General features: G+C 45.4%; 1 protein-coding gene and 1 long non-coding RNA gene across 7 annotated transcripts in view; one reads left to right on the top strand and one right to left on the bottom strand.

Annotated features, from left to right (window-relative positions):
* Nucleotides 1–319: 319 nt before the first annotated feature.
* On the top strand, nt 320–13,638 carry LOC135276526 (uncharacterized). Of its 3 annotated transcripts, XR_010344081.1 has the most exons (5): nt 320–1,163; nt 5,773–5,918; nt 6,038–8,165; nt 9,098–12,356; nt 12,786–13,638. It is a non-coding gene; the product is annotated as an uncharacterized LOC135276526 (long non-coding RNA). The 3 variants fall into 3 exon arrangements; XR_010344080.1 differs by lacking the exon at nt 12,786–13,638 and having other exon boundaries at nt 6,620–8,165; nt 9,098–12,766; XR_010344079.1 differs by lacking the exon at nt 12,786–13,638 and having other exon boundaries at nt 9,098–12,766.
* Nucleotides 3,249–14,431, bottom strand: part of NOD1 (nucleotide binding oligomerization domain containing 1) — a 54,228-nt gene continuing 43,045 nt past the window's right edge. For 3 of the 4 annotated variants that reach the window (XM_012475131.3, XM_064380495.1, XM_064380496.1), the window contains 2 exons: nt 12,426–12,509; nt 6,931–7,690 (listed from right to left, as the gene is read on the bottom strand). In XM_012475131.3, coding sequence (XP_012330554.2) covers nt 7,618–7,690; nt 12,426–12,509 — 157 coding nt within the window. In that variant the 3' untranslated portion in view covers nt 6,931–7,617. Of the gene's footprint in view, nt 4,749–6,930; nt 7,691–12,425; nt 12,510–14,431 lie in introns of those variants that run through there. The other variant, XR_010344077.1, reaches the window with a different exon arrangement.

Genomic DNA, 14,431 nt, shown 5'->3' with positions numbered 1-14,431 from the left:
GGTTCTATTTTAAAAGGGAATTCTGGGTATCCCTGGGTCTCTTAGGGAGTGAGGGAGAGGGAACTGGGAAGTGAGAAAGGGAAGTGGGACAGCAGCAAAGCCGAAGTTAGCCTCAAGTTCTCCCCAAAGGCCAGGTGGCTGTAACTGGGGACACGTTGCAGAAATTCATCTCTGAAGCAGCTGAGGCCAGAATACTTCAGACAACTGTCCCTGCTAGGAGGGCCTGTTCCCCTTTCACAAATAGCACTGCTTTTCCTAACACAAGCCCAGTTCTTACACATAGATAAAACTATCTTTGGGATAGAGTGAAAAGAGAATGAGAATGTTAAATTTATAACTATTAAGATGTATTGAAAATTGAATAATGTGCAGAAAGCAAATTGCTCTACACAGAAAGAGAGGGTGACAGAAGGGTTCTTGGAGACGGCAAGCATGAGAAGAATTATCTAGGGTTTGATGAGATTTTCAGCGAGGGCTTTATCATCCCCACAGGGGATTGATTCTTGGGAAACAAAAAGGAACTTAGATATTCGATGGTTTGTGACCTTCAGAGGACTTCCCTTGTACATAAACAGACAGTATATCCGTGGTATTGAAATTTCAGGATGGGAGGGAGATTAGGGGGCAATACCTAAAATGTCTCCTTACAGGGGGCGATAATGAGAAGCAATGGACTAGAGGATTCAAGTGGAAGAGTTTTGACCACCAGTGAGTCCTCCTTGGAAAGTGAATTGGAAACAAGCTAAGTGCATTTTCTCAGCAGAAAGAAGATGAGCTTACACATCACCTAGTGAATATCCAGTTGGGAATCTGAAAGCACCAGTGGGCAGCTGAGCTGTCCCCGACAGCTGTTCAGCAGGCGATGCGCTTACATGCTCCAGGAAAGGTCATTGTGTTCAGGACACAGTTGATAGCCTCAGGCACCAGACCAGTCTCCAGACACAGCAATAGGATGGTGGCAATAGAGGGTGGAAGTCAAGCTTTCAGGAATTAGCTCACCCACTTCCTTCCTCCCTTTCTGTTCTGTTCTCGTCTCCCTCCTGTCCTACACTCCTTTCTGCTTCGCTCATTCATTTTTGTTTGCTACAGGTAGGGGAATCAGGAGCAGTGTTCATCAGTGAATGAAAGGAGTGCTGGAAAGAGAACCACATGCTGACATCAAAGTAAGAAAGAACCTTTAATCATATGATTTTACTGTGGAAAGCCAGATGATACACTCTAACATCTGTGAAATCAAATCAAAATGCAAATTGGTTTTTGGCTTTCCTAATCCATGTTTCTTTCTGGATATGTGTTCACTGGGACACATGACTCCTTAACAGAGTAAGACTGAAGACAGTTTCAAGTACAGACAGTATAGTTCCAATCCCACAGGTATTCAGCCTTGGAAATGGCTTCTGGTCTCTGGGCTTAAAAGACTGGACTTGCTATCAGTTTGAAAATGGCAGTGTTGTGGAGGGGCTCTTCATGTTAGGAAGGATGGCCTGACAGAGTCTCCTTTTTTCTCTTACCCTCTCCCTGTTGCTTATTAAGGCAGTGCTGGGGAAAAAGTTCTTATTAGGTAACAGGAGTTAATACTGGGTACTGTTTAAAGTGCTTTACACCTATTAATCCATTCAGTCACAATCAGACAGTCCTGCAAAGGGAGCACTGTTTTATAAACTCGTATGGATGGGGAGTTCAGGTACAGAAAAGCTAAGTCATTTGTCCAAGGTCACACAGCTTCTGGTAGCATTGGGATTTGAACCCAGATCCTCAGTCCCCAGAGAACTTGGCACAATAGTGTCTTCTAATGTGCCCTCAGCTGATTCTTGCACTTATTGATGTCTTTGAACTCATGGATGAATAGGTTTAAAATTGCTTTTAACATAATGTACTTTGGTTTGAGTCTTATTTAAATAGAACAATGTGCCAGTCACCAGACCTCATGCACAGTTGAATCCTTTGGCCATTTACATAATGGATTAATTACTGGACATATGCTGCCCTCTTGTGATGAAAGTCACTCAGTTGCAACCTTCTCCACTTCTCTGGAATGCACCCATTTACTTATCCTTTGGTCCAGTCTCATGGTTCGGGGATGGAGTATTTGCAGCCAGTGATGAAGCTGTTGGCTCTGTAGAGTCAAGATGTCACCTGCCATTTTGCAGGGTGCTCCCAGCCTGTAACTCCAGTCATGAGACATGACCCCAGAGTCCTGTAACTTTTAACACCTGGATATAGGAAAAAAGATCAGGCTTCCTGAAGAAATCCTAGGAACATTAAAGAGACCCTATCCGTGTCCTTGGGGAAGGAGTTTCATTTTGCTTAACTTGCCCTAGCAGATTGGAACCAGTGATAGTGACAGGAGGCAGCCAAATGCCTAGGCAAATGGGGCAGGTCCCAGGTAAAGCCCTCCCTTAAAGCCAAAAAGCCTGAGGGCTGAAAGACCAGACTGCTGGTCCCTGGTGAAAGCCATGACCCAGAGTGAGAACTTCTATTCCTTTTTGCCCTCCCTTTCCTGATTCTTTCTGAATAATGCTTTCAGCCAGTCAAATGTTGCCTTTTCCAGTACTACCTACGACCTGCCCCTCTCCCATTCTGAGCCCATAAAAGCTCCAGACTCAGCCACCATGTGGGGGGCTTCCCCACCTTCAGGTAAGGGGACTACCCCTGTATCCCCTCTCCACTGAAAGCTGTTTAGTCATTCAAACTCCCTGCCTCGCTTACTCTTACAATTGTCAGTGTATCTTCATTCTTCTTGGGCATGGGACAAGCACTCAGGAACCAGTGCACAAGCCAGACTTGGCCTGGGCAGGCCATCTCCTGCAGCAGGTAGCATGACTTAGCAAGGCCCAGGTGGAGTGTCTCTGGCCAGAGGTCTCCAGCTTGCAAAATGACCAAGAAAAAAGTCCTGTGTCACCAGGTAACAGGTTTGGCAGAAAGGAGGTCAGCTGCAGAGTGAACTGAAGGTCACAAACCCTACCAGAGCATAGGGAAAATAAAACCAGACAGAAGCCCTGTGTTCTAGTTCTTGTTCTTCCAGTAATTCAACTGAACTTGGTCAAGTCTCTTTTGCTCTCTGATACCAGTTTTCTCACCAGGAGAATGAGGAGATTGAAATCTTAGATATTGCCAGGCAAAACATTCTGCATCTGCCTATATTCCTTCCCTGAAGAGTTTTATTTTGCTTTTTTCATTTTTATACAAATCTTGATTAATAAGATATATATTCATATTATTAGTCCTCAGTTTCCTCATTCAGGAAATAATTCTACTTCATAGGGTTGTTGGGAGGAAGAAGTTTTTATTTGGCATGATGTTCACGGGTTAATCTGACTGGGTTTATTTAGGCAAAGCAAGGACATGTACATTTATAAATAAAAAGTTTTTAAATCAAGGAAAACTAATTTTAAAGATTCTGACACTTGCACACTGGTAAGTGGTTATCGTCAACAGTGCCACTTTAAAACAGATGTGTTGATTTATTCTTCCCTGCAGCCAGGCATTAGACATAGCACATGTATATGTGTGGGCAGTACCTGAACACTGGTCTGGTCTGACGGTTGGGGCAGGGAGTTTTATTCTATTCAAAGGAGACACTGCTGGCTTCACATTACAATTTTTACTTGCTTGCAAACTTACTACACCCTTAACATAGGTTTAAAAATATTTCATAGCAAGGATATGGTTTTTTTGTTTTGTTTTTCTTTTGAGATAGGGTCTCACTCTATCACCCAGTCTCACTTACAGCCTTGACCTCCTGGGTTCAAGCAGTCCTCCCACCTCAGACTCTGGAGTAGCTGGGACCACAGCCATACATCATTATACCCAGTTAATTAATAGCAAGAATCTTTGCCTTGATAATCTCATTCCAAAGAAATAACCATAAAGACTTTTTTAATTCCATAGAAATAGTGTCTATAGTGACCACCACCACAATCAATCTGGAAACTTGAAGGTCTAACCTGAATGTCTGGAATATTATTAAGCAAATTCTCAAGCTGGTAGAATATAATCATAAATGATAATTATAAAGACTAACAATGTGAGAAAGTAATTGACAAAAAGAACCGTTAATGTACCCTGTGATTATAACTGTAAAAAAGAGGTCTCAAAGTAGGCAAAGCATGGAAGATTATATACAAAAATTAAAATAGCTGTGTTAGTGTTGTGTTATTATAAACATTAAATTTTTCCCTTTAACATTATTACATTGTTGACAAAGCCAATCCCCCCTAAAGTGGAGCATTTTCCTGTTTGGTGCCACAAAGCCAATATACAAAATCAAAGTGTGTATCTACCAATCCAGGCTTTATTTGATGCCCATAGAATTGACAATTGGGAACCTGGTGCATAAGTCAGCTTCTCAGTCCACGAGAGACAGGGCATCTCCCATGACAGCCAAGAAATCACAGATATAGGATATCCCCCATGAGATCCAGGAAGTCATGGTTATGGGGCATCATTAATGAAGGGGTTGGGGAATTAAAAGCAAGGGGAAGAATATTCATCTTTTCTTGGAATGAGATAACTTCTCAGAACCAGAGTTTTTGTCCCCCTTGTTTGTCCTTTTATGGTTTCTTCTGGTCATTGTCATGGTGATTGTCAGTTGTCATGGCACTGGTGGGAGTGTCATTTAGTGTGGAAATTAGATTATAATGAAGTTAGAGGTTCTTCAAAGGTCAAGTTAGCTGCCATCTTGGATCCCACCACTCTTGGCTGGTTTGGTCATGATGGGGAGCTTTTGACCACAGACATCCTGTTTCCTAAAGATAGGCAGAGTTAAGGTGGGGAGAAATTTACTTAGGTCACGTAGGCATTACACTGGGTAACAACGTTACTTTGACAACACAAATAAATGCACTTTATAACAAAAAACGTCAAGGAAAAAATTGAGACACTTTAATATTTGTTATTGGCCTGAAAAAGCACCTAGGCAGTCATGGGAAAAATTAGAAACTTGTTTAACATCTTGGACTTAATTTATAATTTACTATTTAGATTTTTTATTATAGATCAGAGGGGCCTATAACCTTTGCAGTACTTAATGTCTCTAAGAGTCTTAACATGGTCTTGGGTGCAGCTCATTCCATTTTAAGGCTGAGAGAGCAGTACTGGGATGTCCCCTGGTAACATGAGTCTCAGCCTCCTCACAAGGCAATTCTACTTTCATTAAAATTCTTCTTTGTGGACCTGGGTTAATGGTCATGGTTTTACCTTTCAGCTCTAGAGCAAGGCTTTTTCCTGTAAGTAAGCAATTGGTTACTGCAAACAGACCTGTGGTCCACCTGGAAGTGAACCAAAATAGGGACAAGCAGAAAGCTCCTTCCCACTTGGCAAAGGCTCGTGGGCCTGGCTCCATAGGGTGGTGCCAGCTCCTGCTGTTCTTCATTGTGTATTGAAGACACAGGTGCCACCCTGTGTTCAGTGAGTTGACACTTAATGGCAGGATGCTCTCTGGTAATAATAATGAAAACTACAGGCTGTGCTTTTCACTGACAAAGGTAGGCTATTGCAGGACGCTATCATGATGTTGAGTATTTTGGGGGTTTACTTTGAGAACTCCCAGTCCTGTATTTGACCATGTTGGAAAGTTCCTCGAGACTATGAGTGAGAAGGGGACAATGTGCGAGTCCCACGGGGAGCGGAAATGAGACCCACTGGCTTGATGGTAACTGCCATACATTGAGCAGGACCCTGTGCAAGGCTCTGTGCCATCTACTTTCCATGACTCATTTAATCCTCTCAACAACTTTCTGAGTCAGATTCTCTCATTTCTCATTTTTCAAGGAGGAAATCAAGATTCTGACAGTCTTAGACTGCTCCAAAGCCACACAGCTAGGGTGCTCCAGAGAGCTAATACCACCTGGCCACACAATGGTTCCACATGGCTTTTTAAAGAAGTTCCATGTCAGCATGACAGGACACAAGTGCAGGTATGTAATATGGGAGCTGTATGTAGCTTCTTTCCCAAAATCAACCAAGATGTCCTGTGGAAAGAGTTACATCCCTCTTTTACAGAATTTTTTTTTTCAATTGTCTTTTTCTTGATTAGGAAAAATCTCCACGTCTCCGCTCAGAAGCTCACCTGTTTCTAATAAGAGAACCTTTCCATCCAATTAGGAGCCCTATCTCAGTCTTACAGGAGGAAACTACCACTCACCATCTAGAAGATCAAAGTGTTTCGAAAGAGAATTTAAGTCAATACCAGGCAAATTCTAATTCCCTAGAGACAGCAGTTTTAATTCCGATAGTCTCTAAAAGCAGTAACATTTAGTAGTTTTTGAGTAAATTTTAGACTCTCAAGGGTTTAGTTTCAGCAGTTTAATGAAATGTGAATTTTGTCTGCTAAGAAGTGAGCTTCTCGGTGAGACTTGGCGAGTCTGAGGCCTGTGGCACTCCTGCTTTGGCCTTCAGCAGGCCATGCTCATTCCCATGTTCTTTCTGGGCATATTTGTTGCCCAGATTCTGCAGCAAGGAGAGAGTTGCTGCCTTGGGGTGATTATAGGTGAATACTCAGGTCAGGGGTTGGGAGGGGCCTTGTAGGAACCACCAACATTGAGTCTTTAAGGGAACTGCCACCATGTAATTGCCCAACTGTACAGGGTTTCCCCCACAATGGTCCTTTACCTAACAGGTTGCTCTACAAAGCCAGGCTTGGACTCCCAGAACTCAAAGGTACCGTTGGAGGCTCCGCAAGCCTTCCAGTGTCACGTGCTGCACCTGGCAGCTCAGTGCTTTTTGCCTATCTATCTGGGTCTTCCACTCAGCAGTGAACAGCCAAGGGAAGGTAGTGGACGTCAAACCTGGCCTGTGGGCCCTACCATGGCAGAGTGATAAAGGCATGAGACTTCATCTGTGGAGTGAGACCGGATGGAGCTCAGGAGTCATCGCGAGCTTACCAGGCCAAGTCCTTCAAAAACTCCATACTTAACCCGTTAGAAAGAGTGAGTATTTTCAGTATTTTATTAACAAATGAGCTGGTAAGAGGACAAGTGATCTGGTAATATCACCCCCACCCTCATGGAGCAGCCACCACAAACCTGCCATGAGTTTCCACAAAAACCTTGGAGGAGTCAAATCCCACACTGCACACACCCCGGTATCTCCAGCTGTGAACAGGGGCCAGTATCCATACATGGGGAAGTGCTGAGAAGGAAAAAAATATTTCAGATCTAATACTTATCCATCAAGCACCTTTTATTCACGAAGCTTGGCACCAACTTTGTGCCATGTCCTCAACTCTTCAGTGAAAACAGTAGTGGCCGACTCGCTCCCACTGGTCCCTATGGCAGGCGTTGGGATGGGATGAGACTGGCCTCTGTTCTGCTCACAGCATTATTCCTCTAGCTTCAGATAAAAATAATTACAATATGCAATAAAGTCCCTTCACAGTGTATTTACAGTAACAACAGCTCACATGACACATTCTTTTTCTGCAGAATTGTAGCAGGTACTTAGGGAGTTTGCCGACCAGAGCCTCTGCACAGGAAGCTGGCTTGCATCATGGAAGCAGTGGACTCCTGACGGTCCCGCTTCCACAGGCCCCTTTAAGACACTGACAGAAGATGTTCCCAGAGTGGCATTTGCTGCTGAGGCTCCGGGCAAAGACTACATGCACAGGAAAGCATCCTGTCAGAAACAGATGATCCGCTTCTCATCTTCATAGACTTTGGCCTCCTCTGGCTTTATCAGGTTTCCATTTAGGCTGTTGAAAGGAGGAAAACAAAAGTACACAGGTAAAATGTTAAGGACTCTCACACAATCCTTTCCAAGGCGTGTTCATAGCACACCCTCATGCATCGCACAACCCTGAAATTAAGGAACACACTCTTCAGATAGTTCGTTCATATTAGCATGGATCCTCTCCAGCTGCCATCCGTCTGTTCACTGGGTCTCACTAAGGTCACCTGTAGCCTCCATAAGCCTGAATGTCATGATATTTTTCAGATCTTGTCTTTCTTGGCCTTCAAAGGACCTCTACATCTAAGATTTCCTCCAGGCTTGGGGCTAGGCCCTTTTCCCTAGCCGAGCTCATCAACACCACGACCTCGTTCATATGTTAGTGGAGGCAGTAACCTGCTTGGCATCTTCACTTGGACCTCTCCCCTGCACCTCAAAGTAGCCACACCTCCTAGGGTTCCCTGGCTTAGTGAATGGACCACTCTCACTCTGCTGTGCAGGTTAGTAACCTGGGGGTCAAGCTGGACACCTTGCTTCTCATCCCCATGTTCCTTCCATCACAAAGTTCTGTCCTAATTCCTAAGCATCTAGAATGCCTCCCTGGAGTCTCTCTGTATCTTCAGCCCGCCATCCTGGTCTGAGCACCCATCATTGCTTCTCTGGATCAGTACAATGCCCTACTGACAGGTCATTTCCACGTATTCTGGCCCTCTCCAATCCAGTTTCCTAGAAGAGCCAAGAATTGGTCTTTTTGCAGTGCAGATCTGATCACATCCCTCTCCTGCTTCAAACTGTTCACTGACTTTCCATCACTTTTAGGATAAAGACCAAAGACACGCATCATGACCCACAGATCTTTATAGTCCAGTCCCTGCCTATCTCGTCAGCTTCCTGGAGTCCCCTCTTCCACACTATCTGAACCCCAGGGCACAGCATCTTCTTGCTGTTCTTCCAGGACACCACACTCCCTCCTGCCCCAGACCCTTTGCACATGCTGTTCCATACCTGGAATACTCACCTCAGCTGACTAACTCCTATTCATCCCTCATGGCTTAGTGTAAGTGCTGCTTCCTCAGAGAGGCCCTCCCTGTAATCCTCATCTAAATCAGGTTCCCTCTTGGCCTTCCCTTTGTAGTTCCTCTCACAGTTGTAATTACATAATTATGCAAATGACGTTTTTTTCTTTAATGTGCGTCTCGCTTACCAGACAGTGAACTCATGAAGCCATTTTGTTCACCACTGGATTTTTGGTACTAGCACAGTCCCTGGTCCTCAAGCATTTTCTTATTCGAGGAATAAATGAAGTCACAGGGCTAATCCCTAGGGCCACAGTCTGGAGGAGATAGTCTCACAGAAAGCTGTTATACTGGAGTGGGATACAGTTCTATAATTTACACTATTCATTGTACACCTCTGGTTTCTGTCCTTACAGGCAGAACTCACCAATGGACTTCAGACTTCCAACTTATTTTCAGAAAGGCATGAGGTAGAAATGAGAGTCAGTACAGATAACAAGTCCAAGGAGAAGGCTCACTCTATAAGTAAGTGTTGAATCCAAGCAGAGCAGCTCCCTGAACCTGGCTCCCTGGACAGCTGGACCACAGCCCTGCGGCCTGGTGTGGCAGTCCCTGGCAGGGCCAACAAAGCCACGGCCTTCTCAGAGCCCAGTCCCATGAAGTCACACACACAGGAGCATACTCTGGAGGCTCCCAGAACAAGTCAAGGACCTGAGGACACTCCTAAGACCAACACCCTGGCTGCCTGTCCTGCCCACTCTGAATTGGTGGCCAATTCCCCTCTCCACCCTGTGAACCTGAAGGCTCCTGGCCTTATTCAAATGGTTCTTTCTTTGTGTAGGAATGGTGGTCCTCAAGAGGAAGGCAATGCAGATTTTGAAACTTGTGAGAACTAAAGCAACTATGGGTTTTTACTACCCTCCTAACCAGCTACAGAAAAAAGTAGAGGCCAACTATGCTTTGCAAACTGTTCTGCAGTCCGGCAGTCTCCTTACTCTACCCCTCTGCCTGCTGGCCTCAAAACATAAGAATCAGCAGAAATGCAGTGGCCTGAGGGCAGAGACCCATGCAAACTAAGTTCCAATGCCCTCCAACACTTCCCAGGCTGCTGGGCAGGCTGGGCTCCCCAGGCCACATATCTGGTTGGATCTGGGCTCTATTCTCTATGATGGTGTTTTTCTGTTTGTTTTTGGAGACAAGGTCTCTGGCACCCAGACTGGATTGTAGTGGCACAATCCTGGCTCATTGCAGCCTCAGCCTCCCAGGTATCCATCCTCTCACCTCAGCCTCCCGAGTACCTGGGACTACAGGCGCATAGCACCACATCGAGCTAATTTTTGTAGTGATGGGTTTTTGCATGTTGCTCAGGCTGGTTTCAAACTCCTGTGCTCAAGAGATCTGCCCATCTCGGCCTCCCAAAATGCTGGTAGTACATGCACATGCCACCATGCCTAGCCAACAGTGTTTTTCGTAAAACCTTTTGTCTACAACCCCAAATAAGAATTATGTTTTTATGGAGGAGGATCCAAGATGGCCTATTAGGAGCAGATCAGGACTGCAGCTCCCAGCAAAAGCACGGAGGTGAGTGGACACCTCATTTCCAGACGGATTTTTATTGCCCACAGACCAGGAGATTCCCAGGCGGGGGAGCCCCATGGGTCGATGGTGCAGCAGGTCTCTGCACAAAATACACGAGTCTGGGCACCGCTGTAGCTGGCGATTGGAGCTCCTGGGAGACAAGAGTCGCCGACTCAGCTGATAAAAATGGGCTGAAACAGGGAGCCAGGCCAGGAGATCCCGGGCAAAAAAGCGCCATGAATCTCCAGCGCGGTTGTTTCAGCCGGTGCAGGGGGTCGCTGCTCGGGAAATCACACAGATCCAGGCGCCTTTTCAACAGGTGACTGGAACGCCTGGGAGATAGAGTCGCCTGTCCAACTGAAAAAAAAAGGAGACTGAAACAGGGAGCCAGGCCAGGAGATTCCTGGGTGAAAGCGCCACGAGTCTCCAGTGGCTGTTTCAACCAGTGCAGTGGGTCTACACACAAGAAATCACACAAATCTGGGCGCTATTTCAACTGGTGACTGGGACACCTGGGAGACACAGTTGCCCGTTCAACTGAAAAAAAAAAAACAGGGGTCTGAAGCAGGGAGCCAGGTGATCAGGCTTGGCCAGTCCCACCCCCACAAAAAACAGCAATCTGAAATGCTCTAGATTGAGAGTTTCACAGCAAGCACAGCTGAACCCGGGACAGTCCAGCTCTGTGGGGGAGGAGCATCCACCATTACGGAGGCACTCCACCACTGATGTAGTCCGCCATTACAGAGAGAGTCCACCATTACAGAGACAGGCTGCCATTGCCGAGGCAGTTCTAACTATAACCCTATAAACATGACTGCAGGGAATTTCACACAGCAGCTTGGCAGAGCCCACAGCAGCTCAGCAAAGCCTCTGTAGGCAGACTGTGACTAGGCTGCCTCCTCGCTGGGCAGGACATCCCTGAAAAAAGGCAGCAGCATGATGGAAACTTATAAATAAAGCCCTAATTCCCCAGGACAGAGCACCTGGGGGAAAAAAAAAAGGTGTTTATGAGTTCTGCTGCAGCAGACTTAAACGTACCTGCCTAGAAGCTCTAAATGGAACAACAGAACTCACAGCTCAGCATTTGAGCTCCTATAAAGGACAGACTGTCTCCTCAAGCAGCTTCCTGACCCCCATATATCCAAAGAGTCACCTCATAAAGGAGAGCTCAGACTGACATTTGGCAGGTATCCTTCTGGGATAAAGCAGAAGAAGAAACTGGGATAAAGCAGAAGAAGAAACTGGCAGAAACCCTTACTGTTCTGCAGCTGCTGGAGGTGATCTCCAGGTAAGCAGGGTCTGGAGTGGACCTCAGCAGTCCTACAGCAGAGGGGCCTGACTGTTAGAAGGAAAAGAAAGAAACAGAAATAACTTCATCATCAACAAACTGGATGTCCACTCAGAGACCCCATCTGAAAGTCAACAACTGCAAAGACAGGTGGATAAATCAACAAAGATGGGAAGAAACCAGCACAAAAAGGATGAAAACACCCAAAACCAGAACACCTCTCCTCCTCCAAGGGATCACAACTCCTCACCAGCAAGGGAACAAGGCTGGATGGAGAATGAGTCTGATGGATTGACAGGATCAGGCTTCAGAAGGTGGGTAATAAGAAACGTCTCTGAGCTAAAAGAACATGTTCTAACCCAATGCAAAGAAACTAAGAACCTTGAAAAAATGCTAACAAGAATAAACAGCTTAGAGAGGAATATAAGTGAATTGATGGAGCTAGAAAACACAACACGAGAACTTTGCGAAGCATGCACAAGTTTCAACAGCCAAATCGACCAAGCAGAAGAAAGGATATCAGAGGTCGAAGATCAACTCAATGAAATAAAACAAGAAGGCAAGATTAGAGAAAACAGGGTAAAAAGGAATGAACAAAGTCAACAAGAAATATGGGACTATGTGAAAAGACCTAATCTACGTTTGATAGATGTACCTGAATGTAACAGAGAGAATGAATCCAAGCTGGAAAATACTCTTCAGGATATTTTCCAGGAGAACTTCCCCAACCTAGCAAGGCAGGCCACCATTCAAGTCTAGGAAATACAGAGAACACCACAAAGATATTCCTCAAGAAGAGCAACCCCAAGGTACATAGTCAGTGGTGCTGAGTGAACAGTCACTGCTTGTTATTACTGTGACAAACGCTGGGATCTTACCAAATCTCTGTTATGCCAGTGTTGTTCTGTAACGCATCTGCCAGCTGGGCAGTCCCCTTAGCTGTGATCTGATTCTGGATAAGCCTGAAAGAAGAACATAACTTGTATAAAAACCATAATACTGGATCAAATCTGCCCCTTTCATGAGGGTGTTGTAGGGTGTGGTGGGATAAGAGACAAACTGGTCAGGGGAGGAACCAAGTCCATGTGACTTTGTATCTGGCTAAAAGTGTCTAGAACAGATACACTAAAGGACAGCTTGACATTTTAAAATTTTTGTTTTTTTAATAGTAAACATATATTCATATGTAAGTAATGTAATACATGAACGGATGTGTGTGTCTGCATTTTTCATTGCAGAGGCGTGTAATCAAAATATCTGGGAGACCACCAATCTGAACAACAAATCCTAAGAAATACATCATCGTGGGAACAGGAAGTCTGGCATCTCCTTCCAGGTAGCTAGAGAAAGGCAAGGCAGGTTTGAAAGTCAAGAGGCTACCAACATGCAAGAGGGACAGGGAGAAACAGTTCTGCTGCCATGAAACAGTTCTCATGGGGCTCAGTGGAAAAGCTTTGATAATGGGGCCTCTGAGAATGTACCCCATTGTTCTAGGCAGCAGTGATCCAAATGAAACAAAGGGTTCAGAAATCACTGGGAAGGCAGGCCTCTCCTGAAATACTCCCCTGGGCAGCTATGCTTCTAACCCAACCAGGAAATAAATGCAGCAAGAGGCTGTGGTGTCTCCACTTCATCACAGAGACATTACCTACTCCTGGCTGTTTGTAGAACAGGCTCCTGCTAAACCTGACCCTTAAAAATCCTGGCACTGATCCAAGAAGAAAGACCTTACCAGGAAGACAAGGGCCCTATGCTGTCATAAGTGAAGAGGACTCCCTCTTGAGAGGCAGCATCGCAGAGCAGTTGCAGCACCTCTTAAACCCTCCCTCCCCACTTTTCAGCTACAGAACCCTGAAGAAATCAATGTATCTGTCTGTGCTTCAGTTGTTTCATCTTTAAAATGAGAATAATTATAAGAGTGCCCCCCATCCACTGGGTGTGTGAGATTTCAAGAGGAGGGTGTGTATTAGGTACAGTGTCCAGGGAAGGGAACTCTTGTCACTGTTACTGCCCAAGCACACGGGACCACTCGTGGCTGGGCTGCAGCCAAGACCTGGTATTCCCAGCCACACCTCATAAGGGCTAGGGCCCCTGGGTTCTGTGACAGAGGTGATGACCTTCCCTTTCAAAAGGGACAAAAATAGAACCTGGTAGTGGGCACTGAGTTTTGCATTCGGTCACACTCTCCTGTTTTCTAGTCACCACCTAGGCTTTGTTGAAGGCAGGGAAGGCAGCCTCCAACCAAGACTTGGCAGGAGGCCAGGAAGGAGAGCACCTAATGCCCCAAAAAGCTTGGCAGTGTCCAGGCACATCCGTCCGTTAGGGCTGCCTTCATTAGGCTGGTGCAGGTTGGGAATGCACAAAGCAGCTGAGACTCTCTTTCTGGCCCCGTCCTAGCTCTACTCTCCCTGGAGGGGCTGGCCTGCACTTAGGGAATGGGATAAAATAATTCTGCAGGCTAAAACGCAAAGAAAAAACAACATGTAGCACAGTCTAGTCTTTTTGCTGAAACTGACAAGGCGAGTCTGAATTCTTAAGAAATGTAAAGAACCCAGAATGGTCAAAACAATCTTGAGAAAGAACAAAGTAGGAGAACTCACACTTCCTGATTTCAAAACATACTACAAAGCTACAGCAATGGTCCTGGCAGAGGAGAGACATATAAATCAGTGGACCAGAACAGAGAATTCAGAAATAAACCCGTACATTAATGGTCAATTGATTTTTGACAAGGGTGTCAAGGCCATTCAATAGAAAAAGATAATCTGTTCAACACATGGTGCTCTGGTACAGCTGGATAGCCACGTGCAAGAGAACAAGGTTAACTCTCACTTTATACAAAAATTAACTCAAAATGGATTGCAGACCTAAATGTGAGGGGAAA

The sequence above is a fragment of the Aotus nancymaae genome, unplaced genomic scaffold (genome assembly GCF_030222135.1).
Source record: "Aotus nancymaae isolate 86718 unplaced genomic scaffold, 86718_ANA_hifiasm-v0.15.2.pri h1tg000025l, whole genome shotgun sequence".
Taxonomy (NCBI): Eukaryota; Metazoa; Chordata; class Mammalia; order Primates; family Aotidae; genus Aotus; species Aotus nancymaae.
The sequence above is the reverse complement of the archived record's forward strand: the minus strand, read 5'-3'. Positions and strand labels throughout refer to the sequence as shown.